Below are 17,147 nucleotides of genomic sequence, written 5' to 3' on the forward strand. Positions count from 1 at the left end.
GCCCTCGAAACAAGAATGAAGGAAAGAGCTGACGCCCCAGAGTTATCGTCTGACTTCCACATGTGTGACCTCCACTGGCACACACACACACACACACATACACACACACACACACACACACACAAACACAAACACACACACGCACACACACACGTCAGTTCTCAATCATGTTGACCCTGTCCCCCCTCATGCACACAAAATCATAGAAAGATTTGATTTGACTTATTATTTTTATAAGAAACTTTCATTAATTCCAATTTGGAAGAAAACTGATTTGTTTCTTTTTTTTTTTTTTTTACCCTGTTTCAATTTTTAAAACAATCGCATATTCATAGATTTCTCCCACTTGCCACATACGACTCTAATGTTCTTTATGAATTACCACACTCGTCTAGATTTGTGCAGACAAGACAGCTGGCCACAGCTCTCTTATTATTATTAATTTTTTAAACCTTAATGCAGGAAAGTGTGCCAAACCTTCTACCCAAAGAACAATACCTAAATTTTCTTTGACCAAAACATTTCCAAAACGAAGCAGTTGAGCCAGAGATACTCAAGAAGGCTGCATTTTTATGTTGCTGTGTTAAAACAGCCTTTCATTCAGGCAAGCCATTGTTTACCGTCATCATCATTACTCCCATGAACTGGAGAGAAATGCAAAAGCCTTCCCCTTGACCCTCTTCACTGGTTCCTTCCGTCTGGATTATGTGCAGACTTGTGAACGATTCAGTGCGGCCATCCAGATGTTTGATGTTGATTCAGCACAGCAGTAAACTTAAGACACAAATGCACATTTTTCCTGGGTGGTTGGCTTGGCTCTGATTTCTTTGTATCCCCTATAGCCTTCGAATTCCCACGCAGCCTCTTGGGGCTTCTTTTTCTTACAGCGAGGAGGTACACCTTGATGGCGCATCTGAAGACAGAGATCACGACTATTACAACGCAATCCCAGGGAAGCAGCCGCCTGTGGGCGGCATTGCAGATGTGCGGATCAAGGGTCCAGCTACGGACCAAATGGCTTACTGCCCTATCCGGTGTGAAAAGCTGTGCTATTTGGTAAGTAACGTTTTATTGTTACTGGTACCAGAGAAGTGATTCTCTTCTAACCACTTCCCTTGATTTCAAATGTGAACGTACTGTCTTCCTCAAAAGCGGGGTAAATCAGTCTACACTGGATTATTTTTATTCTCAATACCCTGTCCACAGCTTCCTCAGAGGACATCGTACGTCTTCACTAGGAAAACTAAAACCACCCGACCCACCACTCTCATCTTTACCCCAGTCTTCCCATGCTCTCCTGACCCACTGTGTCCGAATATAATCCTCCCCTGAGCTCTGACCCTCTCCTCCTGTCAGCCCTGTGGCCTTGTTCTGTCCAGTCTCTGCCTAAGAATCACCCCATTGGTTCCTCCTTCGGCCACTGCAACCCCGCCTCACCCTCTTTCCTTCCCACTCCCAAGGACCATTGTCTTCATTTTTGCTCCCACACACATACACACACACTTTGAGACCCTCCCCCTGCCTGACAACCAGATGTAAGTGACATTTACGTAGGTGGCTAGTGACTTACTTGCTAAATGCACTTCTCCCTTTAGTAATCCTCCTCCATTTTCAGAGCTGGCAACTGTTGCATGAGTCCTCGTCTCTTGGCTTCCTAAACATTATTTTCAGCTTGGTGCCCCCTTCCTGAAACTTTCATTTCTGCCTCTATCTCTGTCCAGCATTTTCATCATTGAAAGAATTCTACAGTGAACACTCATGTGTATAACGTTTGACTCGTCACATTTGTTTTATCACATGGGTTGCCATTTATCATCCATGATCCATCTTCATTTTTTTTCCAGTTCTGTTGTCGTAGTTAACTTTATTTTTTTAAAACGACTTCAAAAGGAGAATCTGTATGCATTCCAAAACAAAAAATCAAACCTAGAGATTTATTTAGCTTGGCCATCTTGATTTTTTTTTTTTAATATTTGTATTTGTTGTGTGTAGATGTGTGTGTGTGTGTGTAGACAGAGAGAGAGAGCACCCATGGAGGCCAGAGGTTGATGCCCATCACAGGGTCTCTTGCCGGTTCACCTAGCCAAGTACCCAGCTTGCTCCAGGGCTTCTCTCTCCCTGCCTCCTGTGTGCTGGGGCTGCTTGGTGCGCACATGGTGCTGGAAATCTGAACCACAGCTCTGAGGCTTGTCTGGAATTCTATGCACTGACGCATGATTCCACCTGTTTCTGATACTTTTAAAGGAGAGGTGAGTCTTTCCTTTTTCTCTCATATTTTCTTCCACGTCCTCTTGGAAAACCCAGCTCTACCTTTGAGCATATTCAGTGGCTCCTACTGGGCTTAGCTCTTGCCTCTAGCCTGAGAGCTCATCTGTTCTCTACCTTTTCTACCTTCACCCATCACCTGTCTCTTCAGCTCTAACACCTAACTGCATTGTACTCATTATGTAGCCCTGGCTTGAACTCACTGAGATCCACCTGCCCTGCTCAATTCCCCTGCCTATTTAATCATGTTTATTCTGCTCCGGACCCTCCTTCACGCATTACACTTTGCCTTTTCTTTCATTTTGGATCCCGTATCAACTTGTGTCCAGTACCTAGGCTTCTCTCATGTGAGTATCTTTTTTTTTGTCCACTCAGATTTTTATTGAACGTTATCAAGTTCTGGTCCTACTTGCCCAAATGATCCTGAAAGCCACACACCTGTCACGTCACTGATTTCAAGCCCTCAAACCACCTTACATGCTGTGGCCAGACAAGTGCATTCATTTATTTTAATTTTTAAAGATGTGTGTAGTATGTGTGTATGTGTGGTGTGTGTACACATTCATGTGTGAGAGCATGTGCATGCTGCAGTATGTATGTAGAGGTCAAAGGACAATCAGGGTGAGTCCTTGCTTGAGCAGAGTCTCTCTCTGTCCCTCTGTCTCTGTGTCTTTCTCTTTCTCTCTTTCTCTCTCTCTCTCTCTCTCTCTCACACACACACACACAGGCTAGCTGTTCTGGGAGCTTCTGGGCATTCACCCATCTCTGCCTCCCATTTCGCCCACACACATGCACTGCGATTACAGAATTCTTTGCTTGGACTCTGGAGATCCAAACTCCAACCTTCACACTTGGCCAGCAAATGCTTTATACTTTGATCCATCATCTCTCCAGCCCCCAATAACTCTTTCTAACACACGCACTTCTAATGCTGCACTTCCCCAGCGCATCAGCACATCCTCATTCTATGGCTGAGGAACACGGAAAGATGGGGATGGCTGGAGCCCTCCGCTTGGCTGAGGTTTTCAAGAATGACAAGTGAGCCTAGCACACACCTTGGTAGAGGAGGGTTCTAGTTTGTCATCTCAAAATTAGGTAGCGATTGGGCTGGCCTGGTTTGTGAAGTGTTCACCACGGAAGCGTGAGGACTGAAGTTTAGTCCCTCACGCCCACAGTAAAAACAACAAGTTGGGTGAAGTGACATGTGCTTAGGCCCCAGTGCTGCAGAAGGGGCCAGAGACTGCGACCTGGGGCTCCCCAACCAGCCAGCTCGGCCTGTCTCAGTGAGAGACTGTATCTGAAAGAATCAGGGGGATGGCTCCTGAAGAATGACACCTAATATTGACCTCTGACTTCTGTACTTATGTGAACACACACACATTAATTAATTAAACATCACTTTCTAGCTGAGACTTTGAGTGCTGAAATGTGACTTCTGGAGCAGAAGTCCTTTGACACCCCCAACCTTTTGCAACTAAATCCAAAAGCTAGACCATCAGGTACTACACTTTCCCACCCAAATTCTGTTTCCAACCTGTGTCAGAAAGTGAAGTTGCCTGCTATGTTTTCTTGGAAACGATCATCTTGTTTATGATATGTGTACCCTTGGTAAACATCCTGCAATCTGTCGTTTGTACAGCCTGGGAACTGTAAGTGCATCGGTGTGTATGAGAACTGTGTGGGACAGAGCGGGCCAATAGGTAGGTACAATGCCTTCCCAGCTGCCATCCCAACGCCTTTCAAGCCATACGAGCGTGTCAGTCCCTGTTCTTAAACGGCAGGCATGGAACTGAGCACTGAGCCTTTGGGCTGCATGAAGCCGGCTTGTGGGCGTGTGTGGCTCGGCAGCCCGACACTTCTCCCTTGCTCTCGGGTGGTGGCTGTGCCTCTAGGGTCTCGCACTGCTTTGAGGTCAGGAAAACTGTTGTCTTTTGTGCGAAGCCAAAGGAAATTCCGCCCCAAAGACTAGGCGATGGTTTAGTGTGGATGTGGGTGCCGACTCCACCGTGGCTAAGACATAACGTGTGCTGTAGTTGGGCAAAGGGAACAGGAGAGATAGCTGAGATGTGAGTTCACCAAATAGCTCCCGCTATTCACCTTGCCTGGGAGCTCTGGGCTCACATGGGGTGGAGGCCACACAAACACAAGGCCTCAACTGTCATATTAGAAATATGTTTATAAAAGCAGTTACGCTCCCAGCCAGTGGCTTCATTCTTCCTAACTGGCAGGACTATTTCATTTTTTTGTTGTTTGTTTTTAGGAAGGTAAGTCTTGCAGGGTTGGGTGGGGAAGAAATTGGAATCCACTTTTAAGGACTCAGCATACCATTTTGTCACCTTTCATATCTATTTTTGCCAGGGTAGTCTACTGATTTTATTTTATACAACATGGGGACACATGACGGTCTTTTGTTTGTTAATCTCCAATTAATCACCATTCTACATGCTGTAGGAAAAGGTCTTTGAGCAAAGACAGCATTTAAAACACTTAAAAGCATACTTTCTCTTGATAAAAATTAAAATTCTGTAGTGGCACTTGCCCACAATTTCAGCACTCCAGAGGCAGAGGCAGGCAGAGCTCTATGAGTTCAAAGCCAGCCTGGGCTACATAGTGAGTTTTGAGCCCGCCATGACTACATAGTAAGACTGTGTCTCAAAAAAATTTTTTTCATGAAATTCGTTACAGTCAACTAAAATCCTAAGTTGATTACTTCTCAGACTTTTGGCTGAGATAAAATGTAAAACTCGAAACTAATTCTTAGTTACATGGCTGAACATGAAATTAACGCTGAGTACAAATGCCTGTGGGATGATGCTCTCTTAGAGCTGTAACCCCTTCCTCTCCTCCCTCAGCTTGGGAATTCCCAACAATCGGGGTGGGCCCTGTCCGAGCTGTAATATCCGCAGCATGTTCCATGATGAAGTCGACTTGTTCTGTCTCTTACTCAGCAATTCCCTCAGTGGTGTTTATTGAGGCCTCTCATGGCATTTAGTGGTTAAAGTCGATGTTCATCTACATGTCAGAGCTTGACAAAGTTGAGTCTGGGAAGAATTAGAATTTGGGGAAGAAAGTCTTGTCTGATTAGGTCGTTATTGCTTCTGTGCCCATAAGGTTGCTTAGAAGCACTGTGCAGGCCGTGATCACCTTGTGATGATCCTTTAGATGGGTTTGATTTGAGGAAGTGAGTTTAAAGTAGGTGACCCAGCCCATAACTCCATTTGACCAACAAACAGCCATATGTCACAAAATGCACAAATACAACGCTCTGTAGTTCCTCCCTCTCTAGAGACCGGGTTCTCCCTTGGGATTTCCTGCATGCAAAGTGTGACGCTGGGTGAGAGGCAGCACATGGATGACAGACGCATATAGTGCAAGGAGCAGGTGTTACGAGTGTAGTCGTCTGCTGCGCCTCCCTGTCCACCCTCGTGTGAAATCTGGGGTGGGCTCGTCCTGTTTGGGCCACATCAAAGGGGTTGCGTGACTGGAGCAAAGAGGAAGGAATGCTGCTGCACAGTAAGGCAGCCAAGAGGCGCGGCCCTGGGTGCGCGGGAACGTCACTGCTTTGGGTACAACCTCATGGTGCTCCCGGAGCATGCACAGCTGAGACTTATAAAGCAAGGCGGCCATTACCCTTGCTTTTACGGAATGTGCAGCCTAGATGTAGAACAGACCTTAAACCAGTAACGGAAGCGAGAGAATGAATTGCTCCCACGGAATGGCCTTCAGAGCTTGATCAGCAGCCTCCAGAAAAGCAGATAGCTTTCAGGTCTTGAGGGGGAGAGAGAGGACAGCTCTGCTGAAGAGAGAGAGGTTGGAATTGACAGCTGAAGTTTAAAAGGAGATCACATTGCAAGAGACCAGTGTGACCCCTGGCACGGACTGTGTGAGCTCGATAGAGAGGGGCCCATGGCCCAGCAGAGTATGGGAAGCAAGTAGGAGGTTTTTAAATCTCTAAGAAATATGACTGGATTTTCAGTCTTAAAAGAGTATTTGGCCACAGTGTGTAAACTGAGATGGAGAGGCAAGGAACTAATGTGAGGGTAGAGTCCAAAAAATATTTTTGAGAGGAGAAAAGAGTTGATTTTCTGTCCTAAGAACAATACTTGAGGGATGGAGAGAAGGCTCAGTGGTTAAGATCGCTATCTGCTCTTCCAAGGGACCCAGGTTCAACTCCCAGCACCCACATGTCAGCTTACAACTATCTGGTTTTTAACTCAAATTCCAGTGGATCTGAGTCTGTCACATAGACATTCATGTATGCCAAACACCAAATGTACATATAAATAAATTTTAAAAAAGAACCAAACTCAATTCATTCATCAATGTATTTTTTTTAAGTTTAGTGAAAAGAAAGCTAAGACTTTGTATCATGTAACAGGCCCTTAAGAGGGGATTAGCGACAGGTGTTCAAGCTCAGCATGATATATATATATATATATGTATTTTTTTTTCTCCGAGACTATCACCCTGAGCTAGTGTTTGTTCTGTTTGCTCAGCGGGGCCTTCCTTTCACTGGCCATTTCTTTCGGGTCCTCCTGCTTAACTCTCCTGTCTGCTTTTGTCAGTGGTGTCAGCAGTCAGTCCTTGTTTGGGGTAGGCATGCGTTCTTCAACTCAGGAATGGTTTATTTACATGGCAAAAATATAATGCACTGCTCACTGCTAACCACTCCAGGTACGCCCCATGAGAGAGAGATGCAAAGTGATGGCGCGTGGAGGAAGCACTCCAGCAGAGTGGATCTCTTTGATGACCCCTGCTACGTCAACACACAGGCTCTTCAGAGTAGCCTTGGCCATACTGGGAAGCAAAGCTCCACTCAGCCACAAGGAAACCCGTGGCACCTTAGAAGTAAGTGCCTTCCCACTGTCTGTACTGATTCCCCGGGGCCATGGCAACCACTCACCACCAATCACCATTCACTTAACATCTGATTCTTCAGGTTATGAAGGTCACATGTCAACAACGCTTGGCTTACAGGCACTCCAGTCACTGCGTCTGTCTCCACCATTTACCTCCTGTGGCTGGACATTTTGGACAACTGCCTCTCTGAGGTGGTTGTACAAGATCCTTTTGCCAAAAGAGACGGGTGATTAAGACTTCAATATATCTTCTGAGGGACCACTATGGATAGGCACTGTCTCTCACTTAAAAAAAAAAAAAAAAAAAAAAAAATATATATATATATATATATATATGTTTGGCTTCATTTTTAGGGAGTTAAAAAGATTTCTTAAAAAACCTTTTTGTCGTTTTGTTTGGTTGGGGTATCACATTTATTTGCTTATTTTTGCGTGTTCACATACATGCACAAACACATACGAAGGCATTCAGGACAATCTGCAGGAGCAGGTTCTCTACCCACCGCCTGGGTGTGGGGATTATCCTTGCGGGTGAGGCTTGGAGGCAAATGCCTTTATTATTTTTTGACCTCAGTCCTTCGCTGTAGTTAAGGATGAATCGGATCTTTTCGGATCTTTAAAATTGGATCTTTAAAATCCAAAGATTTTAAAGATTTAGCACAAAGTGTTTAAATAACTCTTTAAACACTGAATTTACCTCCATGTCTTTTGAGTCTCTGATGTTTGTTTTTGATCAAGGAAGAGCTCTCAAAGCCAGGTGATAATCCTGTATTTGTTTCTTTGCAAGAGAAACAATGGCCATTATTTCTGTCCTACTTAGTGGTGTTGCTAACTCAATCACCTCAAACCCCTTGATAAGACATCAATTCATCATCTGAATGAGATGCTCTGTCCTCCAATCTTTTGCAGGTCAAATACAATGACTTGAGCAATCGTTTGCTTTGTTTAGTTAGTTTGTTTTTTGTTTTGTTTTTGCCAATTTGCTTCAGGTGGTGAATTCATTAGTAGGAGCACAGATAAACAAAAGGCTACACAGAGAAACTTCTGTCCCCAAAAAGAAAAACCAACCAATTAAACAAAACACATTTTTATAATATCAGTTACATGATACCTATTACAGTGCACTTCCTATTTTATTTTTATCTTAGCTAAAAGTTTGTCCACTTTTTAATGCTCTCCCAACCTTTTTTATGCTTAAAAAGCTGCAATTCTTAGTAACACACACACACACCATGTTCTATTCTTTGTCATTTAACTCTACTTTGCTGTAATTTGGCTATGGTTGTATTCATCTGTAGGAGTGAGAAGCCCAAAGCCTAGAATAATTAAAAAAATAAATAAATAAATAAACAACAATGTTTTTCACAAAATACTGTGCTCAGAGGTTGGTGTGATATCAGCCTTGGCTTGCTCCAAAGCTGGAGAGGCTGCCCCCAAGAGGCCCTGTCACTGGCCAGGAGGTTCTGTAGAGCTGCCAAAATCGGCTTTTCAGCTAGGGCAGCTGAGAGCTGAGTGTTTTCAAAGGCCAGTTTGTTGGGCCTGGCCTTCAAAGGAACCTTAACTCTAGATGAAGTGAGCCCTTGCTGTCAGCCGTGTGACAGGTGGTCTGTCTTGTGGTAGAAAAAAGTGAGATCACTCTTCACAGTCCCTCTGACCAGGCCTGTTCCCTGGAAGAAGGTTGACATATCAGCTCTCTGTGGGTACCACTGAGTATCTGGATGCAAAGGAGGAGAGTGTGACTGTGCTGGGGGGACAGTGGAGCACACTACAGGACTGTGAGCGCTTTGGCCAGTTCCACAGAGAGCCTGTGTGTTCTGCCAGCATTGTCCTACACAGGCCCCGAGTGGTTTGTCTAGCCCCAAGTATCTGTCTGGATGTAGGCCAACTGAGGCAGGCCAAGCCCTGAAAGGCTAGTCATCTCGACCCTGACTGCTGGTCCAGGGGGGAAAAGTGAAGAGGGAGGGGAGTTGGGTCTTCCTTGAAGAAAGTGCACTTCTGTCCATCAGAGAGGGAATGTTGAAACAGTGATGGCATGTTCCTTTGAGATTGTTGCAGTAAGTCCTTGGAGTAAGCTCCTCATGCTCTCCCAGCCTTTACTTCCTACTAGGATTCAATGTGCACAGCCTCTTGGGCTTTTGGGGGACCCCTTGAGGTGTTAGATTGCCATTCTTTCCTCAAAAAAAAAAAAAATTAATCCTAGTCCAAATGCATTTTTTAAAAAATGTTGGTTTAAGAAAATCTTATGATGAGACAGAGCAGTGATCATTTTTTCTACTTATTTTCTCTATAAAGTGCCTTAAATATACCTTCAACGTCTCCTCTGTAATTGTTCCTCCTGTTTCCTTTTTCTTTAAAGGTCCTTTTAGCCTCTTTTATGCAGACTTAGCCTTATCCAGATAAGGGTACTGATCTGCTCAGGATAAAGACACGAGCGCGCACACCCACCTACCCACCCACCCCCACACATACCCAGAGTTCTGGCCGGCAGGGCTTCTGGGTCCATTGCATGAGCTGCCAACGGGAGGCATTTGAGGAAGCCTTATTGTTCTTGCGGCAGAGGGGGCTCTCTAGCTCTGCTATGGTCAGTATAAGCTTCCATAACAAAGGAAGCTCCTGTTTAAGGATAAAGCATAAGACATACTGGCTTGTTTACTCCTACCTACTTGTCTGTCACAGAATTGTTGCTCCTGATGTCTGTCTTCCGCGTCTGGTTCCAGGTGCCTGCTTGGGCCCTCGTCTCTACTCAGCTAGTGAGAGGAAAGGCAAGGGTGGTGCATGAATGTTCCTTTAAAGGGTTTGACCCAAAGTGGCAGACATCATTTGTTTTCACTGGAAGACATTCATTTCTTCACTTGCCGCTGCAGAACCCAGACAGTGGCCACCTCCCTGTAAGAGAAGCTAAAAGTTACTGTATTCTGGTGCCTAGCGTAGGGGTCCGGTAGTGTGGTGGCAGGGGGATGTGACCTGTGGACAACTACCAGTTCGTGCCTCTGTCTCTGCTATGTACCTCTCTACCTCTCAAACATCCTAGTGGTGCCCTATACAACATGGCACAGAACATTCAGTGGCTGGCTGTCCTTATCACCCGCCAAACTGCCTTCCTTCTCTGCATTCAAAACCGATGGTGGCATAGGAATACAACCTCACGGAAAAGCCACAATCACAAAGGGACAGCAGCCACTGGAGTCCTAATGGGCAGGAACTCTGAAGACTTCCTGAGCCAGACGTGACACCGCTTTCTTCAATCCCATCTTACCTTTGTGAGATGGCTCTGGTCCATTTTTGTCTGTGTGCTGTGCTGGGCCTCCTGGCTTCTTCCTGCCACCATCCTCCATGTGTTCACCTAGACCAGGGACTCAGGGTGTGCCTTTCTGGAGTCTTACCTCTTTTCAGCCTGTTTCACATTGCCATGGGCATGAGGGTTTGAAATTTGTTTCAGGGGCCAAAACATAACACAGAGGCATGTACATTTCTTGGCAATGTAATTTCTCCAGAAACTTGGTACAAAATAGACTTTTGTTATTACTTTATCATCCCATGGAGCTCTGGTAATGTCTCCTCTCTTGGGCTGCTTTCTATTATTCAAATATGCCTTTGTTAGGTTTATTTATTTATTTATTTATATTGATCTTGCTAAAGCATCTGGTTTTCTGTTTGTTTTCTTTTCTATGTGATTCATTTCCATTCTTATCTCTACTGTTTCTAGCATACCTCCTCTTGATAGGCTTGTCTTTTTGTTTGGCTTCTGCTGTGTTTTCTTCTACAGGCCTTATGATTTTATTACCTCTTGGCCCTTTATACTTTATATGAGATAGTGAATCTAGCTTTATTTCATGTGAAACAGCTTTCCAGCCACTGTTGATTAAATACCTTTTGCCTCCCCTTCTGCCACCCTGTTATACTCAGCTCCTGTATTTGCTGTGATTTCTGGGCTCCTTATTACACTTTCTCTATTGGGCCAGTTTTCTGTTCTATGCTACTGTACTTCTTACCATATACTAAACTGACAAGTCTTTGTAATTTTCTGAATGAGCACATAATTCTTTCTTTATATTGCAAATACTTTTTCTTTTTGGTGTTATTAATATCATTATTATTATAAACAGGACCCGGCAATGTAGACCAGGCTGGCCTTCTATTCATAGATTCACCTGCCTCTGCCTCCTGAGTGCTGGGGTTGAAGGCGTGTGCGACCATGCCTAGTCTTGGGGTACTATCTTAACCTCTCATCTACGCTTAATTTCCTTTGGTCAGAATTTTCTAACACATTTTCAGGCGCTTTGTTGAGGTGTATTTTTACATTCAGCAGTAGAAGCAAAATACCTATTACGTAATCTGTCAGTTGTCGGTATTTACAGGTTTCACAATTAAGAAGTAGCATGCTTAGCAAACTTTGGCCGTCCCCCTCAAATCCATGCTCAGAGTGCTTTCGTTGTGGTTTGCAGACCTGCATGGAGCCGATGACTGTCGGCCTTCTGACATACACAGTCCAGGCTGGCGCCAGCAAGGGAAAGCTCTACCTCATTTTGCTTTTCACGTTCTAAGCACTTGTTTAAAACAAGTGTAATGATGCATATCTATAGTGCCAATATTTGGGAGGCCTCCCAAGAGTTTGAGACCACACTGGGCTGTGTCATGAGTTTGGGGACAGCTGCGTTTCATAGTCAAATTGTCTCACAAAACGAAGAGCAACCAAACAGAAGCTTCAAGTGTCCTTTCGTGGTACATTTAGTACCACTTCTCCCCACATTTGTGTGTGTGTGTGTGTGTGTGTGTGTGTGTGTGTTTAATGGTTTTGCTGTTTTAAAATAGTCCCCAAGTGTAGTCACAAAAGTGCTGTGTAGTGTTTCTAAGTGAAAGGAAATGGTGAAGTGCCCTCATGAGAGAAGACAGGGTTATAAAAACATCAATCAAGTATGAATTATAAGTGCTGTTGGCTATGAGTTCAGAGTCAACAAAACATACTACACCCCATACTTTTAATCCAAAACCCACACAAAATAAGTCTGTGTGCTAGCTGAAGAGACTGTCAAGGCCTGAGGCTTGTTGGAAAGGAGACCCCAGGTTTCCTGTAGAAGTGAAGGTTCATTTTCACCAATTCAGTGTCTATAGCAACTTTCTGAAGCATCATAGACTACAGATAGCCAGGCCTGACCCCACTCTCAGTCCCCTGCAACAGGACACAAAGTCATGTGCTGAGGGGACAGTACAGTAGCTTTAGACAATGGAAAATTTCCCCTCAAATTTGATAGTCACCTTAAAGTTTGCACCTTCCTGACGCATCCTTAGTCATGGGACTGTCTCGATTTTTATGTGCATTTTATTCTGTAGAACATTTCTAAAACTCAGAAGTAATGTAGACGCTCACAGCATACAGGTAATAAAGAATGGGGTGAGGGAGAAATCAACTCCTTCCAAGCCCTAATCGTGTACCCGACACTCTAGAGATCAACAGTTTCCTGTGATCACTTTCCAAATGCTGGTGAGTCACTGAGTGCCTCATAGTTAGGCCTCTGCCCAGCTCTGCTTCTCTGGGAAATGAGCTCTCCCCTGTGCACCTGCCCACTCATCTCTGTCTCAGAGATGAGCCCATCATAAGCACACAGTCTCCCCTGTTAGCATCAGTTGCCTCAGAGGGAAGGTTGCGGTGCCACAGCTCTGAGCCACAATAGTCAGTGATGAGCCAGAGTGGACTCTTTCTCCATTTTTTTTTTTTTTTTTTTTTTTTTTTTTTTGTTTCCCAGGTTAGCATAAGTTTTAAAGTTAAAACGAATTGGAAAATCCATCATATTTTTTTTTTCTCTTCTAACAGAATTTGATGCTAAGGAAACATTTGAAATCGCTCAGCCATGCCTTGTCCTTGTCCTAATCTGGGAAGCTATGTCAGAAACTCTGTCTGCAATCCCAGGGCTGGCCCACGAGCTGTTGACTCTTCAAGATGATATAATGTCTGTTTTTCTTCTGTTTTGTCCTTGTCCAGAAGCTGTCCATAATTTCAGGGCAAACCAAAAGTGCACGCCACACTGAGCTGCCTGCACCTTTACGATGCATTCCAACGCATTACCTGTCCCTGACACGATGCATGCCTGCATGCATGGCCTCACACTCACGCAGAGCCTGTCCCTGATGCAAACACACACGGGACTGCTCATTACAAGTTTTCCACTGTGTCCAGGAACAGGCAGCGCCAAGGCCAACTGCGAGTATTAGTCAGTGTCTGGACACATTTCCTCAGGCCTTTTCTGGCAGCAATCGGAAGTTGATTTGTGGGGGAACATTCTTTCCAGCTTTAGGCTGAAGATGTTTTCAAGATACATTTGTGGTGCTAGCTATAAGTGTTTCATGACATTCTTATGTCAAATAGATGTGCTTAAGTAGGGCGGGGCTCTAACACGCTGGCAGGGAAGTTGGGCTATTCGTAGGGCACTGAAGATTGCCTAAGCCTCACAGCATGGTGGAATGCAGGTTGCACAGTTTGAGCCTGGTGCTCTTGATGAGGCCTTTGCCCAACGGCCTGTAAATGCATTGTGTTACAGAAATGAAGAGTGGTTTGCATGCAAAGATCCTTTGTGTTTCAAAACACAATGCTGGTTTCTATGGTTGTCTTCTTGGTCAATTTACCATTAAACATATGGCTTTTTAACAAAGTTCAGTCACAAAGTTGATATAGTTAACTATTTCTGGTGGATTTAAAAATAGATTTATTTATCTTAACTTTGTACATAAGTATTTTGCCTGTGTGTAGGTACACCACATGCAGCTGGTGCCCGTGGTGGCCAGAAGAGGGAGCCAGGTCCCTTAGAGCTAGAGTTACAGCTCTAGTTATGAGCCAGCTTGCAGGCCATTGGACTGAATCCAGGGGCCTCTGCAAGAACAGTCAATGCTCTTAACCTCTGAGCCTTTTTTTTCTTTTGCTTCGAGGCAAAGTCTCATTGAGCTGTATAGGTTTGCCCAGGCTAGACTTAATACTCAGCAATCCTCCTGCTTCAGCCTCCTAAGTGTTGGAGTTATAGGTGTGCTATGTCTAGGAGATGCTATACATTGTCCTGACAGTGTTGCTGTCTCCTAGGGACCTTTGTGGGCACTACAGAGTTAGGGAAGCCAGTCAGATTTGGCAAATGGAAATGGAGTTTTACATCTAGTGCCTCGGAGTTTGTTGACTAAAGAGCCCAAGCGTTGGAGTCCTTGTTTCAAATCCCAGATCTACAGCCTTAACAGTGTGGCTTTGGATAAATAGCTCAGTCTTTCCCAGAATCCAGTTTGGAGACCTGTCTAATTCTGAAAATAGCATGAGTCATGTAAAGGCCTTAACAATTGCCTGTTGTAATAAATGAGAACGATACAATAATTCTTACTGCAATGAGCTGCGATGGCGCTGTGTTCACTGACACACCCAATGGTCTCTTTCTCAGTGCTCCCAGTCTGGGATGCTTTCTTCAGGACCCTGGGAAGTTGCCATAGGTGGAGCTCTCCTAATACTGCGCTTTCTTCGCTCTCATCCCTTCTGTGGTTCAGACAGGTGAATGGTACTGACCTCGGCAGGGCCGTTCTGTAGCAGTGCTGGGCTAAAGAGTTTGCTGAGAAAAATGAAAAATTTAGGTGAGCTAAATTCAAAGATTTAGCATTTTATAAACTAGTGTAAAAGTAAAAGTGATAGAAGCTAAATGTTAAAAAAACAAGTGAGGATACGTCAAAATTTTGGTTGTGGCTTTTAAAAGAGTTTAGAAAAAGTCCCCATGAGGATCCAGTATTGATGGTGTAGCAGAGCCAGAGGCCTTGAGCCAGACCAATGACTCACTGCAATGAACATGTGCAAGTAAAGGCTTATACTGTGTGACATATTTTGTTTGTTTCTTTTTAAAATTATATATATATAATTTTATATAAATATATATATATATATATATATATAATTGCTTTTTTTTTTGCAGGAGCGGAGGGTGAATAGGAAGGGATGGGAAGATGAGTGGGACTGGGGTGCACGATGTGAAATCCAAAAGGAATCAATAAAAAGTTAAAAAAAAAAAGAGGTTAGAAGCACTGTAGAAGTTATCTGTGATTCAGGTTCAGCCTTTTCCCTTTTCAACATGAGGGCCCTGGAAAGAAGAGCCCCTTTCCACAGTTACAGAAGCAGTTCTCATGGGCCGATTCTACTTCCCACTGAAGAAGAAACTCTTAAGCCGGGTGACCTCTCCTAGTGACAGCAACCAAAAACAATGTTTAAATTCGTGTCTAAGTTTGAGCCCTCCGTGATATTTGGTCCACGGTATTGTTTAGACAGCTCCTTATACACAGGAGGATGGACGAATGGATGGATGAGGGGATGACTGGGTGATACCTCTTTTGTGTTTTGACTTCAGAGGTACCAGAAACTGTGCAGCCGGGAGCCAGCACTCAGCCCGTGAGCTCACACTCTGTACCACACATTAAGCAGCAACTGTGGAATGAAGAATGCTTCCACGGCCGGCTGAGCAGGGGGGCTGCAGAGAAACTGCTGGTGAAGGACGGGGACTTTTTGGTTCGAGAGAGCATAACATCTCCTGGCCAGTATGTGCTGAGCGGACTGCAAGGTGGCCAGGCCAAACATCTTCTTTTGGTGGATCCTGAAGGCAAGGTATGACTGAGCTCTCGTGTACTTCACATGTCGAAACCAGGGACAGTATTCAGTAGAGATCAAGGCTAAGTGTTGATGTTTTCTTAAACCATACAGCCAGAACTAGTGGTGTGGTTAGGACTGGAAGCCACCTGGAGCATGGCGTGGAGGACAGCCTCTTTCGCCCCTTCTCAGTTCAGGTCAGTAAGACAGACCTGTCGTCACAGTGGACTCCTACGGATGAATAAGACCACAGCCAAATCACAGCAAAGCAGAGTTAAATGATGTGTGTGTGTGATACTGAGAATTGCAGCTTTTTCAAGCATAAAAAAGGTTGGGAGAGCATTAAAAAACAGACAAACTTTTGGCTAAGCCATAAATAAAATAGGAAATGCACTATAATGGGCATCATGTAACTAATATTATACAAGTTTGTTTTGTTGTTTTTTTTGAGACAGAGTTTCTCTCTGTAGCCCTGGCTGTCTTGGGCTCTGTAGCCCAGGCTGGCCTTGAACTCACAGAGATCCAACTGCCTCTGTCTCCTGAATGCTGGAATTACAGGCGTGTGCTGCTGCCACCCCCACCCAACATAAGAGATTTCTATACAAAGCCAAATGCCAACAAACTGAATAAACTAGAAGAAATGGGCAGAACTCTGCACATTTTAATGATGGAAACACTTAAAGACTAAGGAAGCAGGAAGAAATTAGTAGTAATAAAATTACAAAAATAGTAATAGAAAGAACACAGTAAATGCTACATAGGAAGAGTTTATAGCTGACAGTGAATTTTTAATGCAAAATTAGTTCCATTTCTATACACAAATGAAAACTATTCAAAAAGAAATAAGAAAACAGTCACATTTATGATGGCACCAATGGTAAAAATAAAAAAAAAATACTTAAGAATAAACTCAACCAAGAAGAAATACTTATGCAGTGAGAACTATAAAATATCGATGAACGAAACTAAAGAGGAACCTTTGTGGGCTAAAGAAGTGAGTATTATTAAAATGTCCACACCACCCAAAGGAATCCACATCCATAAACAAAATTTTCATAAAACTCCTGATGGCATTTTATAGACCCAGAAAATCCTAAAATTCACGGTCAACTAATACAAAAATCTGAATAACCAAAACACTGTTTTTTTGAAGAATAATAAAGCTGAAGACCCCCAAACACATTACAGATCAACGTTAATCAAAAGAGTAGTGTTGACATAAAGTTAGAAGTCTAGACTGATGGAACAGTATGATAAGCCCAGGCAGAAGGTCACACGTGCAGTCAAGTGGTCTTCAAGATCACTAAGTCTTCTTAAAGCAAGCACTGGAGAAGAGATGCCCTCCAAAGGCTGATGGGAAATGGGTACAGCATGTGGAGGATGAAACTGGATTCTTACACCATTAGTAAAAGCGAGCTCAAATGGGT

At 44.0% G+C, this 17,147-nt stretch overlaps 1 protein-coding gene across 1 annotated transcript in view; it reads left to right on the forward strand.

The window, feature by feature from the left end:
* Shc4 (SHC adaptor protein 4) overlaps window positions 1–17,147 on the forward strand; it is a 94,727-nt gene that overhangs the window by 72,909 nt on the left and 4,671 nt on the right. The window contains exons 8-11 of the mRNA XM_060371480.1: window positions 888–1,056; window positions 3,905–3,965; window positions 6,940–7,113; window positions 15,485–15,738. Of these exons, the coding sequence (XP_060227463.1) occupies window positions 888–1,056; window positions 3,905–3,965; window positions 6,940–7,113; window positions 15,485–15,738 (658 nt within the window). The remainder of the gene's footprint in view (window positions 1–887; window positions 1,057–3,904; window positions 3,966–6,939; window positions 7,114–15,484; window positions 15,739–17,147) is intronic.

Source organism: Meriones unguiculatus, chromosome 18, assembly GCF_030254825.1.
Source record: "Meriones unguiculatus strain TT.TT164.6M chromosome 18, Bangor_MerUng_6.1, whole genome shotgun sequence".
Lineage (NCBI taxonomy): Eukaryota > Metazoa > Chordata > Mammalia > Rodentia > Muridae > Meriones > Meriones unguiculatus.